At 42.1% G+C, this 24,537-nt stretch overlaps 1 protein-coding gene across 1 annotated transcript; it reads right to left on the reverse strand.

Annotated features, from left to right (window-relative positions):
• Nucleotides 1-640: 640 nt before the first annotated feature.
• Nucleotides 641-15,010, reverse strand: tp53inp1 (tumor protein p53 inducible nuclear protein 1). Its single transcript, XM_018678708.2, has 4 exons — nucleotides 13,607-15,010; nucleotides 9,490-9,874; nucleotides 5,299-5,833; nucleotides 641-5,215 (listed from the first exon to the last, which is right to left on the reverse strand). The coding sequence occupies exons 2-4, from the start codon at nucleotides 9,614-9,616 to the stop codon at nucleotides 4,993-4,995; spliced, it is 885 nt and encodes a 294-aa protein (XP_018534224.1). The 5' UTR covers nucleotides 9,617-9,874; nucleotides 13,607-15,010; the 3' UTR covers nucleotides 641-4,992.
• Nucleotides 15,011-24,537: the final 9,527 nt, after the last annotated feature.

Genomic DNA, 24,537 nt, shown 5'->3' on the forward strand with positions numbered 1-24,537 from the left:
TGTTCTGAAAGGTGCTGTCTAAATAAAGTTATAAAGTGCTTTAGAATGTTTTCAACACTAAGAACTAGAGGTTTACCACTTAAAAGATGAGTTTTAAGAGATCATTTAAAAGATGTTACTGATTCTGAGAGTCTCAGATCTTTAGGCAGGGTGATCCAGATCTGAAAGACAGTGTATCTGGTCTTGGGAGAAGCCAGATGAGTCCTGCTGGAAGATCTGAGGCTGTATACTTAGCAATATAACTGGCAGCTAAGGCATGAAGTCAAGGCATCAAATCAATTGTGATATTGTCTGTATCTTGTCTTCTAGTATTAAGACTAAAATATCCTCTATTACAAGTTAAAGTTCTGCATTTACCACACAGATAAAACAGAGTATGTTTTACATTTGGCTTTGTGGTAAAAAAAAAAAAGGTCATTATTGGCTTTTAAAATCTTAATCTGAAACATAACGTGTGCTTATAGCTGTCATAAATCTAATAATTCAACTTTAAATTAAAATACAAAAACCTCAGAACTGTGATAAAGTACTTCCCTCTAGTAGTTTTGTATCATAAAAGGAGATAAACATGTTCCTGATTATTTTCTGGTTAAATGGAGGAGCCTTAAAGCTCAGCTAAAATGAACTGAGACAGGAGAGCTGCATATGAAAACATTTATTTTCGGCTAATAAGAGATCACATGTATTAACTATTACAGTTCGAAAACAGATGACCCCACGTTTAATTAGCTTTTTTTTGTTTCTGACATCAGAACAGAGAGTTGATCATTCATAACATCCAAAATACAAAGAAAAGGAGACCAGTTATGTTCGATAAATAAAAAGTTAACCCTAGAATTCCTACACCTTTTTTTTCTTTTTGGCAAAGTGCTGTATTTTTTCCAGTAAACTACACAAAAATAAAAGCAAAAAAAAAAAAAAAAAGTCTAACACTTGGTGAAAAATAAAAAATGCCACAAAATATTCTTCACACTTTTTTTTCGTTTTCAAAATAAACAACAAGGAGAAAAGAGGTTTTGCTACATCATTCTGTCTGGTTTGTTGAGTCGTTATAAAAGCTGGGCGGGTGGTGGTGGCGAGAAGCTTCCTCCGAGTGGTGCATAGTTGGTTTCTGATGTCTGTTTGTGTGTTTTGATTTATTTCGTCCACTCAGGACATTTTAAAAAAACAAAAAAAGAAAAAAAAAGAGAGAGTTCAAGTTCTTCATTGATGCATTGTCATTACAACATTTCAACCTGGAAGGCACGTGATCCACAAATTTCAAGGCATTGAACAAAAAACATTACAAATCCCTGTTAGTTTGATGATGGAGAAATGAGAACAGAAGCTAAAAATAAAACTTTTAAAGGCTCCTGACAGCAGGAGGAGACAGATCCTCGCCTCCTCCGATCCCTTCTGTCTTTTAAGTTTTAAATTCTTTTTCAAAAAACATCACAAGATAATGACATCGTCCATGATTGCAAAGCTCGATCGTAAAGATTGAGAGAGAGAAAAAGACATTCGAGAGATAAAATAAAAGCTTAAATACACCAGAAAACAAACAAAAACAAAAGAGACACTCCACTATCTGTTAGGATTATTTACAGCGAACCATACAGACACCTAACAAACGTTTGTTAGTGCTTTCTTATTAATGCTACCATCTCACAGACACAAACTGAAGTCAGATTTGACCAGAGATTCAGGGACCACACTGCGAAAAGTCTCCACCACAAGTGACTGAGCCTTCAAATCTAAAGTCCTGTTCTTATTACAAAAAGTCTTGTGTCCTTCAAACAGGATCTATTCGCTAAAATCCAACTTTAAAATGACAATATGTGTTTACAGTTGGATCTCTGTGTCAGGATCATTCAAGGACACAAAAAATATCAAAATCAGGCAAAATTTCCCAACAATTTTCCAAATATTCAAATTTAAAGTTTCAATCTGAGGCTCAGTATTGAAGCTCATTTCAGCCAGGAAATGTTAGGAAAGATAAAAACATCAAAAATACAAATGGTAAGTCAAAATAATGAGAGACTATGTCTAAAATCTGAGTCGATTAAAAAAATAAATTGTTACAGTAAGTCAAAATTTTATCTTTTTTTAAATTAATACAACAAATTTTAAAATTTTGATTGTTAATGCCACAAAAGTTTAGATTAAAAAAGATTTTTTGTGACAGTAAGTCAAAAAATTGAAATAATTATGAAAAGAACTATGAGTTCAGTATAATGATTAAATATGTCATCATTTCATCTTAGTATCTCATAATTTGGATTCAACATATGTATTTTTATTTCTAAAATTTAATTTTTCCTCTTAACGTAAACGTGCTGTCGAACAGTCGACTCAGTCACTTTGTGAGCTGGATTATTTCTCCTGCAGTGCGGTGACTCGACTCCACTTTTCCCTACAGTGGACATGTTAAACTGTCCGCCATTACAGAGCCGAGACCAAGAGCTATTAACGTCTACAACTAAAAAAACAAAAATCCAAAAGAACATCAGTATTATAAACTAGCGAAAGGTTAAAGGTCACTGCTACTTTTTTGGTTTAAATATTTTAAACAGTTAAACAAAATGTAACTAAGTTAACATGGAAAGTAGAATAGTTAAAAAGCATAAAGTACATTTCTAAAACCATGTTAGGAACACTTGAGCAAAATAAAATAGATATAAACATCGCAGAAAAAGACCAACATGTTTCTCTCCATCTCGATGGATTTCCAACAGTCGACTGAGAGCGTCAAGAGTTCGTTTGCTTTTTTTCACAGTCCTGGGACCAGGAGAAGTTTCTGAACTAAAAAAAAAAAAAAGTCAAAATATTTCTCACAAAACAATTTTCACGAGGGAAAACTCGCAAAGGACAGAGTTGGAAAAAGTCTGAGCGTGCACAAAGAATCGTCAGCCGTCAAGTAAATCTGCATTTTCCTAAAAGTGTAAAGGTGATTGGTTGTGACCCTGAGAAGTGGACTGCAGATTCATTTAAGAACAAAACAAATACAAATTACTGAAAAGAAAACAAAAAATCTTTTTCCATTTTCTTTTTTTTTTCCACCATCGTGACACTAACACAACTCTACAACCATGCAACAGTTTGCACACTAACATAACCAAACATACTTAAGCAAGAAACCATAGACGCATATATACCAACTTCATACTGATATGTAATTTGTTTTTTTCTTTTCAAAAAATATTTTGGAAGTTTTTTTTTTAAATACATTTTTGTTTACATTTCTATTCATCTCAAAGCTACCGTTAAAACAAGGCGTTTAGTGATATTTAACCCAGTAATTTTTACCGTCTTTTTTTTTTTCTCCTTTCTTTTCCATTTTTCCAAAAAAATATTGTGAAAAGTACTGAATTACAAAGTCGGAGGCAGGTTCAAGCGGCGCCGCAGGACGACCGACGGGGAAATCAAAGGAAAAATCCCCTAAAAATGCTCTAAAACTATAGAAAACAGTAAGTGGTGATGCATTTATTACTGAGGTTTTTATTCTATGTGACATGCAGTCAGTTCCCCAACAATCAGGGAGCGAGGGATTCTTCCTTAAAGGAAAAAAGGTGTTTACACCTACAGTATCAGAGTAGAAAACAGAGTAAAAAGGCAAAGCAGCTGCAGGAAAGGTTTGGGTTTGAGTCAGAATTGACGGCTCATTAAACTCTCTGTTCTGTCTCTCAGTTTTCAGTCACTATATCCTCCAGAAAAACCTGTGAACGCAGCACGTTCACACCTGCAAAAACTCTTGTGTTCAAGATGGAGGTGGAGTTAATGTCTTTTTAAAAACTTCAAAACAGTTTCAGTTTCCTCTGAGAGGAATTTGATTTGTTTACTCTTGATTTAATATTGCACTTCCAGGGACTTGTTGTAGTTTTCCAAATGTAATATATCATGAATTCTGCAGGGTCAGTTATTTGGAAGCAGGACCTGGACAAAGATTGTTTGGACTTAAGTAGTGAAGAGTAGTGAAATATTAAAGCAGCTGAGGCTGAGATATCCTGACTTTAAACTCCAAAAACACTGGATCCTACATTTCCCATAATGCAACTAGTGTCTTTCATGACACCCTCCCTGCTTGGTAAACAGCCTCATCTGTCACTCTTCACCTTCCTCAGCAACGACAAAGTGCTGGCTGAAACAGAGTCAGATTATTTGAGGGGATTTTTCCTTTAAAGCTGCAGCAACTCGTTGACTTACAGCCTCTTTAAAACCAGCAGGGCTCAGGTTGCCCGTTTCAGAAACACACCTGACGAGCAACGCTAACACCTCAAGTCTCAAAAATTGCTGCTTCTGGCAACTTTTTGGGCGTCTCGATCACAACACTCCTGCACTGATTAAACGGCAACGTCGTGCTGCTGCGCCAAAACTTGTTCAAGTGATTCAGGATCTGAAATGTCTCCTGTTGCCTGTTGCCTCTTGAGTTGCCCAGAAAGTTGCCAGACAAACTGTCGCTGCAACGACGACGACTTCGCCCGACCATCCTGCTGCCGCGCCGTGAACCTGCCGCCGAGTAAAGTGACCTACAGCATTGATTCTACACGTTAAGTTGTCCGTAAAGAACGAGAATAAGAAGGAAAAAGAAAGAGAGGGGGAGGAGGAGGTGGACGTCGTCGTGGCAACTCGTCGCCTCTCTGTGATTGGACGTGAACTGGTCCAATAGAGAGAGACGTGGAGGAGGAGGAGGAAGGGATAGGCCTCTTCTTTCACATCCCTTCTTCTCAGCATCGATATGAAGGATGGATGATGAAGACGAGGAGGAGGAGATGCTTAATGAACTGACCACATGAGCTGATAAAGTTTTTTAAAAATCAGCAGCCATTTTCCCCACTCGACCGTCCAATCAGATTTCAGAACTGATCAGGTGTGTTAGCGACTGCTGCTGATGAAGGTGAACTTGTTGCTGCTGGTGTTGGAGGTGTGACCAGAGTTTAGATTCCCATACTGCTTACAGGAGGCTGATGCTGACGATGGATGATGGCGGATGATGAAGGTGATGTTGCCGCGACCTCAGAAGTTGAGGTGTCTCTGGCTGGGCTGGTGCAGGTGCACGGTGCTGGCCTTCGGGGGGCGCAGCAGGTTGAGGCGTCGCAGGGCGTTGCGGGACAGCGGTTGGGTGCGTTGGGCGGCGTTTCCCGCCCGCTGCTGCAGGAGGCCGGCGCGGGCGGAGAGCGCCGCGGCGTAGCAGGCGGAGTGGAGGGTGGAGCGGCGCTGGACGACTGCCACCTCTGGCCTGCAGGGGGCGACAGAGCAGAAAATTAACAACAAGTCTTTTTTTTTAAAGCGGGAACGTCAAAGCTAAACGCGGGACTTTACCTGTGGCGGGGGCCGTCCAGCGTGCGCCTCGCCTTCTCCTTCCCGCCTGAGGCTGTCGGGGTGGCGGCCATGTTGCCGGACAAGAAGTCCAGCTCCCGGTCGAGCGAGCGCTGCAGGGGGTCGAGGGTCAGTCGAGGCGGGCTGTGGTGGGCGTACACGGACATGCTGGGGTGCTCGATCAGCAGGTTCTCCAGAGGGCTGGTTTCCAGGAGGACGGGCTGGCTGCCGCGGCCGGTGAAGCAGGGCGGGGGGGTGACGAACCAGCTCTCCTCCAGAGAGCAGGCGTCCAGCCGCAGGAAGCCGCCCTCCTCCTCCTCCTCGTCCTCTTCGTCCTCCTCGGCGCCGCCGTCCGGGTCGGTGTCGGCCGTGGAGTTGAGGGAGGTGCAGGAGGCGTAGCGGATGGGGGGGCTGGCCACCGGAGAGGGGATCATCACCAGGTCCTCCTCCTCCTCCTCCTCCTCCTCCTCTTCCTCCTCCCTGTGACCAACAGTGGATCCAGACAGGCCATCGCCACACTGACCGGAGCAGGCTTCAGCTGCAGAGAGAGACCAGCTTCCATTAATTACAACAACTTTAAAACATATAAAATAAACTTTATCTAAAAGCCTGAGAAGAGACATGGAGGGAAAAATTACATACTTTTGTGAGATCTCAATAAACTTTTATGAAGTTGCAAGGAAAACCTTGAGAAACCTTTAAGAGATCTCAAGGAAAATCTCGTGAAACAAAAGACTTTTACGAGATGACACAGAAACTTTTTCAAGATCTAAAAAAACATTTGATTTTTCTGTCCGTTTGGGAATCAGCTAAAAAGAAGAATCATTTCCTGCGTTAAAGAGGACGTCTCAGAACAGGACATCATGCACAGACAGAGACAAAGTGGGTGGAAAGTTACAGAGCCTGCGAGTGGACATGGAGTTTAAAATTTAGAAAAAGTCTACATCAACTGACGAACTGATTGATTAACTAATTGTTTCAGTGCAAAACTTTTCAGAGTCACCTTCTACAACGGTGCTGATCCTTTAAATACCTCCACTCAACACACAGCTGAGTTGTCCAGCTGTTGTTTTGCTGCTTCAACATACTGTAAATATCAAACTCTTAAATTACAGAGCTAAAAACACCAGTGTAATGTCTGCATCCTGCCAGCAGGGGGAGCTGTGGCCTGTCTGCGCAGCAGCTCCATGTAAACAATCATGTTCTTGATGCAGAGCAGCCAGAGAGCATCACATGTCCGACTGAAACCACATGTTTCTGTTTGTGTGTATGCAAACCTGCCTCGCCCGACAGAGCTGCTCACGACCGCCCGATTCCTTCCAGCCCTGCTTCCTCTACGAGAAGCTGCAGAAACAACCGCTGTGTGTTATTTCACACACCAATCACCACCAGTGAGACGCGCCAACACCCTGCACCGCCATGCATCCCCCCAAAAAAACAGGAGGCCGGCCAAAAAAACGAAGCGAGCCAGGATCTTGTTTTGATCTGACGTTGGCTTCTAATGATTCGCAGAGACGCAGGAAGTTAGGATGTGGAAAGGCAACATGAGCTCAAGCTGGCGGCTAAAAATAACCCTGTGTCAACTAAGCAGACGTCTGTTTGATTTCAGGTCTGTTCTGTTTAAGGACTGCAGCCTGTGGATAATAACTCACCTCACTTTTACTGGTTTTTGGTTTTTATGCAGGCAGAATCATCTCCCTGACCTCTGTGCTCTCTCTGTTTACTGTATGCATGCCACTTTGCATGTGAGCGAGCGTTTGGAGCTCGTTTCCACACGTGACCCGAGCGCCGCCCGGCGGCCCCGACTCCCAGGGGTTCACAGAGGAATCCTTGTTTACTCCACAACAGGCCTGAGAAGCTGTGGAGCGCTGACTCAGCTCCCAGCAGCTGATCTCTTCCTCCGGAGGCTGCGGGCGTTCTGCAGCACGAGAAGGCTTCAGGTGCGGGATATCAGCTGAGGCTGTGCGTCGGGTTAACGAGGGCAGTGTGGATTACGAACGAACCGGCTGACCTTCCACAAAACTCCCTCTCCTCCATGAACCACAGAGACTCAGAGTCTGCAGGTTTCAGTCCACACAAACACCAGACTTCTCCCTGCTCTCGCTCTTTTTCCGTCTCACGCACGAGCTCTCAGCTCAGCTGCAGACGACGGTCGCTCTGCAAACATGATGCTGCACAGTGCACATCACTTCTACAGCTGATACCCTGCAAAGCACAGACATGCCTGCAGTTGTTTATACTACACCGGGGGTCTGCATGCTGGGACGTGTTGACACGTGTACAGCTGGTGTGCACGGTCATAAACTGGACGTCTGTGCAGACACAGAAAGTATCATTTGACCTTTAGGGCTGGGTTTCATTTCAAAAACTTTAATCCTACTGTTGACACCGACAAACAAACAATACCTCACTTTAGAGAAGCAAAGGTTCTCAAATATCATTTTTTTCCTACTCAAGCATAAACACTTCTCCATCATGCAGTCGTCTGAAATCTGCAAAATAATGACTTGAATCATTATTTCTGCTCACAAAAGTCATCAACACAGATGTGCAGCTAACAACATTTAACATTATGTTTTGTGCAGTTATTGCACAACACGTGCAGCTGGTCATTGCAGGATGACTCGGTACTTCTGTGCAGCGCTGTTTCCTGCAGTTAAAATCATTTTAACTTCAGTTAAAACCACAGCAGGTGGCAAATGTGGTTTTACAGTTTGAAATTTTGACCTGTTTCATGTAAAACTGGGACATAAATGTATAGCTGTTTATAGGAGGTGACTACAGTCGTGTTGGATGAAGAGAATAAAGAGAATTCTTCACATTTAAACCGTCAGATCTGAAACAAACCAGGACAGAATCTTTATCCTGAGCTTTAGTTGGTCTGCTGCAGAACTCACAACCTGTTTCTAACTTTACAATGCACCTGGGAGAAACGGGAGCCTGTGTCCAGGTGTGTTGGGATGACAGAGGCAGCTCTGTGCCCATACATGTCCACCTCCACAGGCCCAGAACGGGAACCACCAGAGTCTATTTTTACCTCCTCTGGTTCCTCAGACGCTTTTGTTCGACCTGTTTACAGGTTGATTACCATAAACTGCCTGATGCCTCCCCACCCTCTCACCCCAGCATGAAGTGGGCCAGCCGCCCTGCCTCCACCCTGAAATATTCACACAGCTGTGGAATCGGAGACGAGGGTCGGGTCGAGTCAGGACGGGCGGCGGGTGAACGGTGGGCCAAACCGAGGCCGAGCCAAGATTCACTCGGAGCCATCCAGAAGTCACTGCAGTGTGTCATGTTTCTGTATACAGTGTGTGTTACTGTGTGTTTCTAAACTCTCTGGGTGTCTGTTTTGACTGGGATCTTTTTTTTTTGGAGGGGGGGGGGGGGGGGGGGCAGGTCTGGAAACTTGGCTCGACATTTAGCTGCTATTAAAACAGTCTAAAGTTATACAGTATCTTTCCAATCTGCTACAGGTCGGTTTATTTTCTCTCTGCATATTAAATGAACCCCCATCCTTAGTTTGACAAAAATAATCTTAACTCAAGATCTGCTGACTAGTTTTTCCAAGAGTGGATTTAGTTCTCTTCCTCAAACACAGGAAGGTGAAATAAACAAGAGACGGACGATTTGCGATAAAAAACACTCACAATAGGTTGATTAAAGTGAAATTCCATCATCGGGATAATCGTTAATATCTTCTCGAGTGACGTAAAAAAATCTGTTTAGCCAACATTCAGTCCTGTATTGATTTATTTTGAATCGCCACAAGGGGGAGCCCTGCGATTTTCCAGTCATTCCAGTTACTGAACGCAGCGAGTGTTGGTTTAATTATATTTACGTTGACATTTGTTTAAATGTTTGTTATGTTACGATGCCGTTTTGGTCACCGGTGAATTAAGCTAATGTTAGCCAGGTAATGTTAGCTATAGGAATGGATCGATCATCGGAAAAATTAACAATCAGTTATTATTATAAATTCTTAGCTATCATTAATCGATCAACAATTAATTATGCCCATCACTAGTTAGCTATGTAGCTAAACAGCAACTAGCTCTGCTGTGGGAAGAGAATTAACTGCAATTTACTAGTTCTTCCTTTAAAGTCAATCATAACATTAATCGCAATTATTTTGGCCAGGATAATCGTGACGTGAAATTTTCACATCACCCCATACCTATTCTCCGTGAGACTTACCCAGGTAGTTGACCAAGATCCAGTCTTCGTCGTCGTCCTCCTCCTCTTTGCCGTCTCCGGGTCGGCTGCATCGACTCAGCTCCTCCACGTCGTCCCCGAACAGAGCGCTGGCGAACCTCTGGAACATCCCTGGGCGTCCTGCGGGGGCTGGGGGAGGCTGAGGGAGGGGCTGGGGGAGGCACGCGGCACGGGGCGACGGCGGGGAGGCGTGGCAGGCGCTTTGGTCATCAGCTGCGGGGTTCTCGGCAGGGAGGAAGGCTCCGGAAAGGCGATAAAGTGCATCAATAAGGGGTGGTCATGGATCATCTGAGGGCCAGCAGACAAAGGCTAGACATCGCTCGACGTCGGGGTCGTTTCAACAAATATGGAAGTAGAAAAAAAAGCCCTGAGAGGAGATGAGAAAGAGAAATTTGATTAAATCCAAGACAGTAGAGACAAATCTGAGTATTAATAAGAAACCACAGGTCAAAGGTTTCCTTTAGAAAGTTGTAAAAAGGGCTTGTTTTTTGACTAAACTTGATCAAGTTGACGCCGTATATTCAAACTGTTTAGTTATACAGATCTTGTCTTCATTATTTTTTCATTATTCCATGATAATACCAGATCAAAACTTTTGTTTTAGATGTTTTAAGGAACCGTTGTTGTTACTTTCAGCTGTAGACGTTAAAGATTTGGCCAGCAGGGGGCAGTAAAACAAGCTAAAAACACTTAAAGGGGCATTTAAAAAGTGCTATAGTGAACCTGATAGCAACAAGTTGCCTATACTTCAATATGTAAGTCCAGTATTTCCCCTCTTTTAGCTTCGCTTTTGGTCTCCATGAGAGCCGAGGGAGTCAACCATAACGGTGATGCTGTGGCCTGTAACTCACACCGTGTTATTTCCAGTGTCATCTACAGTCGTGAATTTGCAGCGTATGAGGATTTTTCTGTTCTAAAATAGAATACAGGTCAGACGGGGATTTTGAAAGCCAAGAATCTCTGCAACCAGCCAAGTAATTATTAAGTTACCGGTAACTTTATCAACCCCCAAAGATACTGTACGTACTGTGTGTACTCTGCTGCAGGACAGAGGAACCAAACCTACCAGTTTTTAATACTGAGAATTAAGGTTTTCATCCTTTTCCTCGTGTTTCCACCATCCTTCTTTTTGTGAATGTTGGTTTGTGTGCAGAGAAGTCAAAGAGGCACACAGAGGTAAAACGAAGCTTATTTTTATCATATAACTGTTTCGGGAACCACAAGAACTGAAACTGATATTTTTCATTGTGGATTAATCTGTTTTTGATAAATCTATGAACAGTTTTGTCTTGAAAATGCAAGAAAATAGTGAAAATAAAGCGATGTCAGTTTAATAACACATATGACAAAGAAAAGCATCAAAACATCATATTTCTGAAGCTTGAAACTGAAATTTTCTGCCTAAAAATCTTTTGATAAATCGCTGCAGTGCTAGCTAAACCTTTAGTCCCTTGGCAGAAAATTAGTTGACATGTGATTTATAGCATTTTTAAACTAAATCTCTTTATGTTTTGGATCATCTTTGGCTTTGGAAACTTGTGATGGACATTTTAAAGAAAATGAATTAATGGAAAATGATCATAAACAGATTTTAAGACGCATTCAAACACCATAAAACAATGAAGCGGCAGTAAATGTTTACAGCTGATTATTTTACCTTAATTAAAGAGCCAGAAAACACACACACACACAACTGCTCTGCTGGTATTAGCTCTAAGACAAACACATATTTCCAGACCTGGCTCATGAGCCCGTATGAATCAGCACCATAACTGAGGCAGGATTAATTTCCTGTCAGAGCCGATGGGGGCGAGCAGCAGCTGCAGTTCCTTCGGTTATCGATCTGGCGGGGGCGAGCAGAGCGTTTTATTCACCGGTAAATAAAGGGATGTGCTGTGTTCGGAGGACGGACACACACAGCTGGCTGGCAGCTGCTCTGACCACAGTAAGTAGGGTTAGTGAGGAAGAAATGATCAGTGTCACTGTCCCACTGCAGCTGCTGGACAAAGGAGGGAGGGAGGCATCCTTTCACACTATATCACTGGATTAAAGCCAAGAGTCTAGCTGCCAAAACCAGAGGAGAGAGGCTGTTTTTACCCTGAGTTTTGCCTCTCAGGCTGCACACAACACTGAGGGATGAAAAACTACAGCTCCCTGTCTGCACGTATCTCTGTTTTTAATCAACAAAAGAGCATATTTTCTATTTTACCAGTTGATTATTGAGCATCAGTCACAGGTGAAGCAGTAAAAGTAGCATTTTTAACACTATATTAGATAAAACAGCCTTTTTCACACCCATGTTTACAAAATGACTGATGTAAACAAACCTGTAGTGACATTAAAATAACATTAAATTTGCATTTTAGTTGTTGTCTAGAGCTGTCAGTGGATTTCGGAGTCAGAGCCCAACAGTGTTTTTAATCTTTGTAGGTTGAAACTTTGCTTTAAATCAGGGATTACACCTTTAAAATTTAAGCTAGCTGTTAAAATAAGGGCAGTAATCGACACTGGGAGGCTAACACCGCTGTTCACACTGAATCCAACCCGATATGAACGACTTATCAACGCCTGACAACTTGAAATTAAAGTATCCGATCTTTTCTCCGAGCACTTGAACGCTCCCGCGATTCGAATCGAACGGTGACAGCCTCGCCTGTGGTGCGTTTAAACCTCTCGCTGCGGCTCGTATTTCTCTGTTTTCACATTCATCACGCGTAAACAAGAAAAAAATAGACAGCGCCTCTTCTCCTTCTTCTGTTTTCTAGAACAAAAGCCAAACTCCGCCTCTGTAAACATCGAGCAGCTGTGACAGAAAACAGAAGAGCTGATAATCTGCTGCACCCGTTCCTCTATTCACCCCCTCCACCCTGTCTGGACATTAAGGGGTAAAAATCTTCATATAAATGTTTTTCTTCTCATTATAATAATCACCCTGCACGGAGGAAAGCGGATCCTGGATCGTTTTATAGGCGATTAATGCCGTTAAACGGGGTCACTGAGTCATGGCTGCGGTTTTCTGTTGAGCGACACCGCAATTAATTCATCTGTTACATCACACACTCATTATTTATTCATCCGGGTGTAAAATAGGTTGTTAAAAAAAGAGGCAGGCGCCGTTTAAAACCTTTAATCTGATGCAACAACAGTTAATAAGCTGCAGGATTAGTCATAAACCGCGGTGGAGGATCATCATCACCGGTGTTAGTTTAAAAACAGGAGTTAATACACATTATTCTAAGTATTTTACAAATTATAAACATCATGTGTTTGATATTTTTCTGCTTTTGTTGACCTTACATGATGTTTAAAGCAGAAAAATATAAATTATTGCTGCTCAATACTTCTTTTCATTATGTAAGCAACTGTTCGGTCTATTAAAAGTCGAAATATCTTACGATTAATCGATTGTTTGGTTTATAAAACGCTCATCAGGTCATCTTCAACTGCCCAGACCTTTGGATTCACACTGATGTAACAAAAGCAGCAAATCCTCGCTTAGAAAAAGCTGAAAATAGAGACGAACTGATACTTTTCATCAATAAAGAATCAAATATCAACTTTGTTCTCGGTTAATTTTCTTGCCTGTGCACTAATCGACTAATCGGCTAACTCTTCCAGCACTAATATCCTTCACTGACCAGTCAAAATAAAGCCAAACTGGTCCAGTAACACCCAGTGTGTTGGACGGGTTTGTTGGTTACAAAGGGGAAGGGGAGGAGGCTGTAACTCTACACCGGCAGGGCAGGACCGCAGAGCCTCCCTGCTTAACTTCTATCTCCAGGAATATGTTTTAAAATTATTTCCAGGATCCAGGTTCACAAAACTGGGAATGACTTTTTAATCCAAGCGAGAAAAATAGACGAAGTTCGCAGAGCTAAAGCTGCAAAATCTCGCGAGATTTTAAGCTCGCGATCCTGCAGCGTAAGCCGAATAAAAATGCATCGTTTGATGATTATAACACAACATAACACATCGACATTCGCCTCTTTGTTAAAAGCACACAGCGTCTTTGTTGTAACGTGGTGGGAAAACAGCATTAGCTTCAGCGTGAGAGGCACCGGAGCCGTTAATGGTCACCGAGCCGAAACAAAGAACTCACCTGCGGCAGAAGAAGAAGATGTAAACCGAGTTTCACACCGTGATTAAAATCCTTAAAAACTGAGGTAGGTGCGTTACTTTTCGAAAAATAGAAAAACTTGAGGTTTCTTCGCGGAAGAAATAAAATATAAAAAGGTTAATTTAAGGACTGTACATCGGGAGTCACAGTGCGGCTCAGCTTTCTTCTCTTTTTTTCCTCCTTCAGTCCGTTTCCTCCTCGGTCCCCGACTGCTGCTTCTTTTGTTGTTGTTGTGGAGCTCCAACAGCTGATCGCGGTGACGTCGGCAGGGACAGCCTATCAGAGGGGCCGGGCCTGGAGCGGCGTCGGGCCAATCAGAACGCGCGGTGCGGGCTGTCACTAACACACGTGACACCCCCTCCCCTCCCTCCCTCGCCCTGTCCCGTTACGGGCATGACTGGGCAAAGCGCAGCGGGTCCGGGAGCAGAAACGGGACCAGGTCTGAACCGAAAAACAGAAACATTCCACCAGCAGACCCACTTCCGGGTTCAGCGGCAGGATTTCCTGTCTTTGCAGAACCCGCCCTCCTCGTTAACGTCCACACCGCTGTAAAGGTTACACAACACAACACGGTCAGAAAACAAATGGAAGTTTTCAAAACTGCTTTAAGCATTGTTTTGTTACTGATGGAGGAGGTGACATTGAACGCCTCACGCACAATAACATCAGCCACAAACCGTTGCATAACAACTGTTAGCTGATGGACACACACCGCAGCATGATGTTAGCAAACTTTACAAACCTCCTCCGGATAAAAAAAATAACACAAAAATACAACTTTTTCATGAGTTAACGAGCTAAAAGAAACTGATTTTACTCAAACTAACCACAGTGGTAAAATATCTTTAGTTCCAGCTCTTAGTTTCAAACAAAACCACAAAGAAATGTTGTTTAGATTTGTTTTCTGATCATTTGTGTGTCTTTGTTGTGAGTGGAGTCTAATCATGGACCGATTATGAGACAACTGATGTCAAACACAGGAACACCCACAGACTTTAGTGTGTCTCTTTGTAGTTGTGGTGTTGTGTGTATTTGCTGTCATTTCCTGTGTCTTTGTGTGTGTCTTCAGGCAGTTTTGTGTTATGTGTAGTTCTTTTGCTTCACTTTGTGTTACTTTGTGGGTATTTTATGTCTGTCTCTGGTCATTTTGAATCTGTTAAAGGCCATTGTGTGTGTTTTTGTGTTGTTCTGTGACTCTTTTGTCTTTGCAGTAATATTGTATGTTCGAGGTTATTTTGGTTGTTTTGTGCTTATATTCTGTCTGTTAGAGGTTCATTTGCATCTGTTTCTGGTCATTCTGTGTGTCTTTGTGGTTGTTTTGTGTGTCTTTGTGGTTGTTTTGTGTGTCTTTGTGGTTGTTTTGTGTCTCTTTGTGGCCATGTGTGGTAGTTGTATAAAGCAGAATGAAAATAAACAACTCAAGTAAAGTCCATCTGCCTCACATTGCAGTAAATGTACTCAGATACTTTGCTGCTTTAGGACAGCTCAGTACTGACTGTTCTAATCACCCCCTCCTCCATCTGCGTGCTGTGACCTCTGACCTCCTAACGGCAGCTTACTCAGATCACTGCACACTGAAGTTAGACGAGTGGAATAGAAGCTGCTGTACCTGTCAGGTCGAGGTGTAAATCTACCTGATGATGGTGCAGGTAATGAGGTGCTGTCATGACGACAAACAGGAAGCAGAGACGCTGTCTTTCTGCAGATTCTCGTCTCAGCTCGTTTATTATCCGACAGACGTTACATACGCATGACGGAGCTGTTAAACTGTAACTCAGGAGGAACCCACCAACTCCAACATAAGAATTCAAGATGGCTGCCGGCAGTCACACACATAGTGCTGTTCAGTTTTTTTCTGTGGACATGTTGCTGCCCGAGATACGTTTGAATCGGTTCACGTTCTTGGTTTAACGATACGTTTTCCGAACAGTTAAATCTGAACATTAAAATCTACGTTAGCAGCTGAGGTGTTCTTCAGGTGGAGCAGGTTTATTTTGAAGTTGTCTAAACTCCAAATAGAGCAGCTATAAAGGTTCTGTGAGCGTCCATGTTTTTTTGACTTCGCAGCTTGAACGCGGTCAACTCTGAGGATCTGACGTCCGACGTAAATGGAACGCACCATAACACTGGCTAGTTCCTCCCTTTGCTCTAAAGACAGCCTCAGTTCTTCGTGTCATGGATTCCACAAAATAGGTTCTGTGGGTTCGAAGTAAGTTTGGTTTTACGTGGTGTTACTGTAATGGTTTTCGTCTGGTAAAAGACTAGCTAAGTATTTTTTCTACACAGGAGCACGGGAAGGGAAACGGTTGAAAAAATAAGTACTTATGTGAGATCTCTCGATCTCCAGAAACATTTACGAGATCTTGAGAAAAATCTTGCGAAAGCTCTGCAAGATCTACAGAAAATTTTAAGAGATTTCACAAAATTTGTAAAAATGTTTCTGGCCATTTGAGAATCGGCTAAAAAGAAGAATCATGGAGGAGGGTTTGCGACATTTCGAGACGTCATGCACAAGCAAAGAGACAAGGTGGGTGGAAAATTGGGGTGGGTAAATAAATAAAAATCTTTTTCAGTTGTCTGATTTTTTTTTTTACTCCATGTCTCCTCCCTGGCTCCGTATCTTTCTTGGCGTATCTGAACTGTCAAAACAAGAATAAAACCCACAAAAAACAAACAACAAAACTCAACTTAATGACCTAAATTAATACAACCTGATTGTTCCATAAAGTGCAGGAGATGTTAGCCTGTTAGCCCTAGATGCTAACGTTAACGCTACACTCAAAGGAGGTGAAGTCAGTGAGTCTACAAACATGCAGGAGCTCAAACGGACAAACTACAGCTGCTACGACCGAGTGCAGGTGGAAATGGATCAGTGTATTTACTGGGGAGCTGATGAGGGGATGGAGGGAACAGGTGAGGGGGTCGGTGTAAAGGCGGGAAGGTGTTTGTGTACAGAGCTAACTCACCGTCGTCCTTGTGTTTGATCGATGGCAAAAAGTGTGAATCACTCTGACAAACGACGAATCCATGTGGAAAAACACACAGGGACAACATGTTACCTTAGATATTTCCATTCCCCAAATAACAAGGTCATACCTGTACTCTCCTCACAACACAACACTGATAAGACGTCCTCCACCGCCGCCGCTCCCTTCCTGTTTTTTTTCCCTCTCCACAGAGGGTTACATCACCCTCCACCATACTCCAACCTGCAGCCTCAAACATCCAGAGCACTGTAAAGACCGGGAAATATGACAAGTTAAAATGTCATTTTTTCATATTTGTTTTTAAGTTTAGCTTCCTGAATAGAAACAGAGTGAATAAAGGAACAGAAATCCTTCATTATGCACCTGAAAATGCCTTTTTTCATGTTTAGATGAAGATAATTAAGTAACTTTATCGACTAAAGCAAGTAAATTTCTTCCTTAATAAACCAAACTAAAATTCAGTGATTAGAGAAACCCTGAGTTTACATTAAGTTTACTAATATTCAGATAAAAGCTCAAACAGAAGGAAAATGCTCCATTTAAACACCTTGATCAGGTGCAGTAGGGAAGTTTAAACCTCCACCTAAAAGTAAAAGTGTGGGGACATAACGTTTGTCCACTTCCCCAAAAAATGTCTGAAGAGTCCATGAAGTCTTGAACTGGTTAAAAAAAGTTCTCGAGACATGTTAATTATAATTATTAATGCAGGGCTAATGATGCACAGCTGCTCCAATTAAATGCGTCACCACACTGTGTTAAATAATATATGTAAATAGTTGACCTGAGATATTCAACTGGAATGAAAATAATGCGGTCATGTAACCGCAGCTGTTAAGGCGTGTTCACAGATGAAGAGATGAGTCAGGTAGGTTTTTAAGATCCATCCCTGTGGAACAGGATTCATCCACAGAGACATATAACAACTGTAAATACACACTGAAACTAAACATGAGAAATGTAAATTGATGTTTATCTTTTCATTTGGTTTTCTTCCTCTTATCTGGGATCAGGTCGATGTGGCAGCAGGTTAATCAGAGTATCTGCTTGTTTAGTCTGACGTCACAACCGACAAAAATACTGTTTCCAGGTCCAACTTGTCCGAGGCGCTCCTGTTTTCACGATGCTACAGTGCTGCGTCCGTTAGCTAGGTTAGCCAGCAAACGTTAGCACCAGTAAAAGCAGGTACACCTGATATAAGCTATGGGTTTTACAGGGTGTTTCTTCCTATGAACTCACATCTTTGTGTTTTGGTTGTCAGTTCTTTTCTGTGCTGCCTAAAAATAGCAAAAATAGCTAGCTAAAGCCGTCTGTTTTCACCCTAACCAGGGGAAGATAACTCCCACGAAGTAGGGAAACCATGGACCTACGAACCAGGCAAAGAACTGCACTTGGACCCACACTGATCCAGACTAGAGAGTAAACTTCAGGACATCTGAGTCCACCAACGAATCCTCCTTAAAACTAGATTTTGACAAAGGATCCCAAACTGATCAAATGAGAGGGAATCTGCAGCTTTTTGTGGCCCTGGAGGTTTAGGGAATCTGGAGGTCTAGGGTTCTTGTTCATCTTCTCCATCATCCACCATTTTCTAAACAACAGAACCCAGTAGATTCTCATGTTCAGGTTGTTCAATATAAACCAAGATTAACCAGAATCATATCTTTGTTAATCAGTAAAAACCACATCACTAATGAAGTACACAAGGTGTTCAGAGTGTGGGAGTGTCGTGAACAAAACGTCCTGCTCGCCAACATCACATTCATCTGTCACAACAATGTACAGCCGCCTTCCCTCCTGCATCTTTACACAACCTGGCTAATGTTTACTGTGTGTGTTGCACAATAATGTCCTCGGCGAGAACTACAGGGGTCAACGACCTCGTGTTGTTGTCACTGAGGACTGATTGAGTAACATATACAGTAAAAACGGTGCCAAGTAGGCTGAAGCTAATTCTAGAAAAATCTGTAGCAGGTAATAGTTTATCTTTTCATTGCTCACTTCCTGTTGCTCTCACGTCTGTATTTTATTTATATTTCTTTTAGTTTTATTCTGTTTTATATTGTTACACGTTTTATTTTATTTTTGACATTTGTTGCTTTATTCATTCTTTCGCTTTACCTGTCATTTTACTTGCTGTGGTTGTATCTTTAACTAAAACGTGTACAGGACTTTTAAACGTGCTGTATTTTAAACCTGAAGTAAAAGTACAGAAGTATTATCAGCAGGAAGTACTTCAAGTATCAGAAGTAAAAGTATTTACTGGGCAGAAAGGAGGGGTTTGCATTCATATTTGTGTGGTTTACAAGGCTGTTCTTGGAAAATTCTTTCCTCCTCCTCTACAAAGCACTTTAAAATGAATTTGTTGGTGACTCTTGGTCTTTTTAAATCCATAATCTCAAACTTATTTTATTTATATATAAACTTATGTATTTATTAATACATATTTATTTAAGTAAAGTACAGTTACAAAGTTACCGTTGCAAATTAGCCTCTTAAATGTTGAAATATTCCGGCAGCGGATCAATACAGTCGACTAAAAACGTATGTAATTCACTCTCCTGCATTTTGAGTTAATGCACATGTATTAACAGAATATATAATGTTAAAAATATTGTTTAAAGACAGATTTCTAACAGTTCTAAAAATCAGAACAACTGCATTAAACCTGATCAGTTCATCTCGATCAGAAACGTCCACATGATCGTTTTTTACTCAAAATAAACTGACTCCTGCTTAGGTTTGCAAAAGTCTGCATGAATGTCTGCTAATGACAAAACAAAATGTTTGTTTGTTTATGATACAGTTTGTATAAATTACCACAAAAGTTCCAGTTAGATGCTGTGGAAAGTTTCTGTAAATTTACTGAACCTTTGTAACCCTACTCCTGCTGTCAGACCTTTTCTTATGATGTACTGTAGTTTCATATTCTCGCCTTCAGTATCTCCTCCAGCTGTTGACCGTTGCCGTGGTGACGGGTCGTGTCAGTCGGGGTTCAGTGGGTCGGTTTGTTTGTAGCGTAAAGACGACACGAGAGGAATGTGGGCCAGGCCACGTTAACACACTGACCTCTCTCTCTCTCACACACACACCCTACAGGTCTGCACACATGAGGAGCCTCGGTTGACCTTTGACCTCTCTGAGCCTGAAGAGGAAAAAAAACCCTGCATCTACTCCTCATCATGCCTTTTTATGCAGCTGTAAATCTAAAAAACAATCAGTAAATATCACGTTTGTTTGCTTCTGTCTACAATTCAACCATCATTCATCTGATTATTTTCTGTAGGGTGGGCGAGATAGTCTGAGTTTCTTCTGTGGTTTTGTTTCAGGTGATGAAACAAACTGGTTGTGTTGCCGCCTTTAGCTGCCACTGTGTTCTTGCAAATGTTCAGGTTTTATTCTCCGACATAAAATGGGTCAGTAAATCCCCCACTCCTGATGTTTGAAGCTTTTACGTGTCTTAAAAAAGGCGGTTGCTAACGAGTGTCTAAATGAGACTACAGAGGTTGTCGGGGACGTTAACATGAAAACCCATCTACTCACCAGTCCACCTTTACAGCCTCGTTGTGTTTCTACTCACGCTCTTTCAAACTCTCACTAACTTTCTAAGAAGAAAGGCTTTTGTAGAAGAGCTCAGAGCTAAATGAAATGACCAGTTGGAAGCTTAGTGGTGGAGACGTTGACGTCATGTGACCGTGGTGTAGTTGGTTTATAGCCTAACATTAGCTTCTTACTTCTGGAGGTTGGATTTAGGCTTCAAACAACACATTATCCCTGCCCCACTGTATTGTTGTGGTGAGAGAAGACTAGATTGAGTGCTATGGTATGCAAATGCACCAACACGCCATCACGCTGCTGTATCACGGATATCGTGACATGAAAAATTGGTACCGCCTGTTTGTTTTTCATCTATAAAATGTCACATTTGAGAAGCTGGAAGCAGCAGAGTTTGGCCTTTTTGCTCAAAAAGTGACTGAAACTAATTAATCTCCTGTTGATTGACTAATTATTGGTTATTAGTTGTGGTTCTACAGTCGTAAACAAGGTTAGTTTTGAGTTTGCAGAGACAGAAAACAAAACAGTTGGTCTCTTTGAGCCAAACCCTGCAGCACACAGTATTTTAGTGTTGGTGTGGGAGGACTTGACTGGTCAGCACAGACCGGGATGAACTGGACTTTGAACCAAGCCCAGACCTCACTAATCCTCTGACCCTGCAGCAGGTTCAACATCTGGTGGAAAGACTGAAACCAGAGGAGCAGAGCCTGTTAGAGCAGCACATGAAATATTAGAGTTCACATCTTTCTGGACATGTAGAATAAACAAAACACATCATGAGTCGATGCACAGAGGAGGTGAGTGACTGCTGTTCTTCGCTTCTGATCCTGAAGAGACAGATTTTGAGCGTCACTTCAGCTCATGATAAGCTTCGACATGTGAACACACCCTGGATAAAAATGCAGCGTGATGAGCTGATATCAAAACATCTAACTCTGTGGAAAACAAAAGAGCTCGTTTCCATTGGTGTGCTGGTTTCTGCATTACTCACAAAAAACTCCTCACACACCGAAGTCAGCTGGAAAACTGAGAAATGACATCCTCCTCCTGAGTTGCATCAGCTGAGCCGAGCAGAGCGGCGGGAGGCGGGACGAACGGCGGAGTCAGCGGGGCCATTGGCTTTTAACCGACCTGTCACAGCCAGGCTCTGTAAACTAGTTCTCTGCTGGCTGCTCTCCAAGCCCTCAGCTCATAAAGTCAGTTAATAATAGCGGTGAAGTCATAAAACTTAGCCTGTTTCCTTTTTAAATCAAAATAACTGGAGGAAAATGCAGAAAGAAAAGTGAGTCCTGGAGGAAAAAGGTGCATTTTTAGAGCAGCACCACAAATCATTTAACCCTTTACACCCACAGGTCTCTACATGTTTTAACTAGGGATAGAGATCATTCAGTTTTATTGATATTGGCACAATTTTTGAGACTGTCTATCGATTTGGGTCTTTATCGATACCACTATTGATAGTTTTCTGTCATTTGGTGGAAAGATGAGACAATAATAAATAGTTTACTGAACTGGTATTGTTTTTATTGTTTAGCTTTGAGAATTTATCTGATACGGAAAAAGCAGGTCTCCTTAAACACGACGTTTGACTATGAGAGTCGTAAAAACCGAGGGTTTCATCTGATGTACAACCTTCTGGTGCTTTAGCGTAGACGTTGTTTCACTCCCTCTACCTTTGAAGGCTTTTCACGTTCAGCCGTTGCAAACGAGCAACAAGCAAACCAAAGGAGAAACGAAGCGAGAACAAGGATGTGACAGCTACAAGAACTGGATTCAGAGGCTTTATTGGACAGTTGGTGTAACCCATAGTCCAGTGATTTGATTTAAATGACACAACTCTTGAGTTTTGAGATGTTTGGAACAGAGTCTGTACAGAACCGGGTTTCAATCGCCATCCCTAGTCTTAGCTAAGAGTACCAGACACTGATTAACCCCTGCTGAATATGTTGGTCCTTCATGTGCAGCCAAAGCAGCTCCAACCCACCAAGGCATGGACTCCACAAGACCTCTAAAGGTTCCCTGTGGTATCAGGTACAAAGACATTAGCAGCAGGTTTGGCTTTGATCCAGTACATCCCACAGGTGCTGGATCAGACTGAGATCTGGGGAATTTGGACTTGAACTCATCATCATGAACTGGTAGATAGGGGTCAGCACAGACCTTCTCAATGGTATAGCCTTTGTTACCTTTGCATGTCTATATGGGTTTTATGTGCCCAACACCCTGACGCCATTTTGTGTTTTGTTCCTCCTTGGATCACTGCTGACCGGAGGCCTTGTTGTTTCAGAGTAGGGTTGTGTAATACGACCAAAACCTCATATTCCTAACCCTCGATTAGGAACAAACTCCTCGATTTGTCTCAGCTGGTCTGGTTCTGTCTCACCCTCAGTCTCCATGCTGGAATTCACATTTCTGCCTACAATCATGTGGTGGTGAGATCGCAAACCGCCATCCAATTGATAAAAACTGTTGCTGTGAACAGTGTATGAAACTCAGATGAATTAGATTCATATTGATGGAACATTCTGAGATTTAGTAATGGCAAAACTGATACTACAAAAGAAAAATATACACGTTCATGGATCCTGTCTCACCACTTATATATTTATTCTTTATTCCTACTTGGAATAAACAAGCTGTGAGTTTGGCACTACAGTTCCCATGATGCTTTGGCTGATGCAAGATGGAAGAAAGACTTAGTTGTTGGCTAAACATGAACATGGAGTTTAGATTCTGATGAATCTTCAACACGAAAAGTCATGAGGGAGACTGAACTTCGGAGAAAAGCTACTGATTGTTTTATTTTTTACATGCAGCTGGATCTCGTCTCTGTTTTGGAAAAGAAAAAAATAGACTCTGATCCAGACTCGTCAGATGCTTTCCTAAGCTTCTGTCGGAGTGAATCACTGGAAAAGTGAAGGCATCTGATGATGACACAGACAGAAATCTGCGGAGAGAAAGTGGATGTTCTGTGCTTTAAAGCAACAACGTCTCCGCAGAGACATCAACAGAAATTTGTTGAAATGCTTCCTGACAGGAGGAGGATGTGAGAAAAACAAAAAAAACAGGGAGGAAACTTCCTGAGGACGACTGACTCTCCACCAAACCCTCTCCAGAACAAGGACTGTGGTCAGACTGAAAATAGGACGGTGATGTATTCTCGTCCATCTTGTCCACTTGGAGGAAGTTGATCAGCAGACATAGGTTGACGCCTGAAGTGTTGGGTCCCTCAACAGCAACATGGTTACACTGAAATGAACTCAAGAATTAACTGAACTAATGTTGACAGAGGATGTTGTGTTCCCTCTTTCTGCTGCTTGTTTTCAAACAGCTAAACATGGCAACTAAATAAATGTGGTGTGGATAAAGATCTAAAGTGAAACCGTGAATAAATGATGGCGTCCGTGAAGCATGAAGAGATGAAAACATCAGATCTGCGTGGAGCGACGAGGAGGCCCAAGCCTTTCACACTCAAGATAATCGGTCTGAATCCCCTCTTATGATCAAAGTCAGCCAAGACCCGATGATCTGATGGTTCTGAAGATGATCTTGTCAGATTTTCCTGTGGTGTGAGGTGTGTTTCTATAGATTCTATAAAGATTCTATAAATCTTTTAACTCTCTAACTCTGAATCTGGTAAAAGTTGATCTCCAACTTTTAATACAACCTGGAGTCCAGAAAATAGGGAATTTCCATGAAAACTGGTAAAAATCTACCATGCGAACAGCTGCTAAAAGGACCTCGAGAGGTGAGACTGCTTCCTAGCTGTCGTTCAAGTCCCGACTCAGGAGCAGGAACCAAAACCAGAGCTACTATTTTCATGTCTAATTGACAGTTAAGTTCTGTACTGGCTTCCTGGAAATGTTACTACAGACACAAGGAGAATTCTCTGTCAATTCTCTGTCAGTTTTCAAACATCTCTCATCTCTCTCGCGACAGTCCTTCTTAGCACCAAATAAATGCCTATAAATATGGGTTTCTACAGTGTTTATCTGTTTTCTGCAGCTCCTAAAAGCCTTGAAACACTTAACACTGATTTAAAAACAATGACCTACAACAAACTGAGAGCACCTGAAATTTGAGAGTTAATCAAAACAACATGATGATTCAGATTGAGCTTTTTGTTCAAAGAACAGAACAAACAGGACAATCATGTTAAACTGACTTTAGACATAAACTGGAATCACTTTTGTTTTGACTCTGCATTGTTGCCAAAAACCCTCAAACCCGGACCAGGAAGACAGGTCACAAAGGAATCCAGACAGGTTACCTGTGAGCCTTTTGTTTACAGAGCCCAGAGTTCAGACGTGATCGATACAAACAGGATTACTGAGGAAACGGAGGCTGAAGCAGAGGCCTGTGTTGACTGACAGC

Source organism: Lates calcarifer, linkage group LG15 (assembly GCF_001640805.2).
Source record: "Lates calcarifer isolate ASB-BC8 linkage group LG15, TLL_Latcal_v3, whole genome shotgun sequence".
In the NCBI taxonomy this organism is placed as follows: Eukaryota; Metazoa; Chordata; class Actinopteri; family Centropomidae; genus Lates; species Lates calcarifer.

What these genes read in the sequence shown, in the direction of transcription:
- tp53inp1 (XM_018678708.2), bottom strand. Translation starts at nt 9,616, where the DNA reads ATGTTCCAGAGGTTCGCCAGCGCTCTGTTCGGGGACGACGTGGAGGAG. An exon ending in GATCTTGGTCAACTACCTGG is followed by an intron (nt 5,834 to 9,489) that starts GTAAGTCTCACG and finishes CTCTCTCTGCAG; the next exon opens with CTGAAGCCTGCTCCGGTCAG. An exon ending in CTGGACGGCCCCCGCCACAG is followed by an intron (nt 5,216 to 5,298) that starts GTAAAGTCCCGC and finishes CGCCCCCTGCAG; the next exon opens with GCCAGAGGTGGCAGTCGTCC.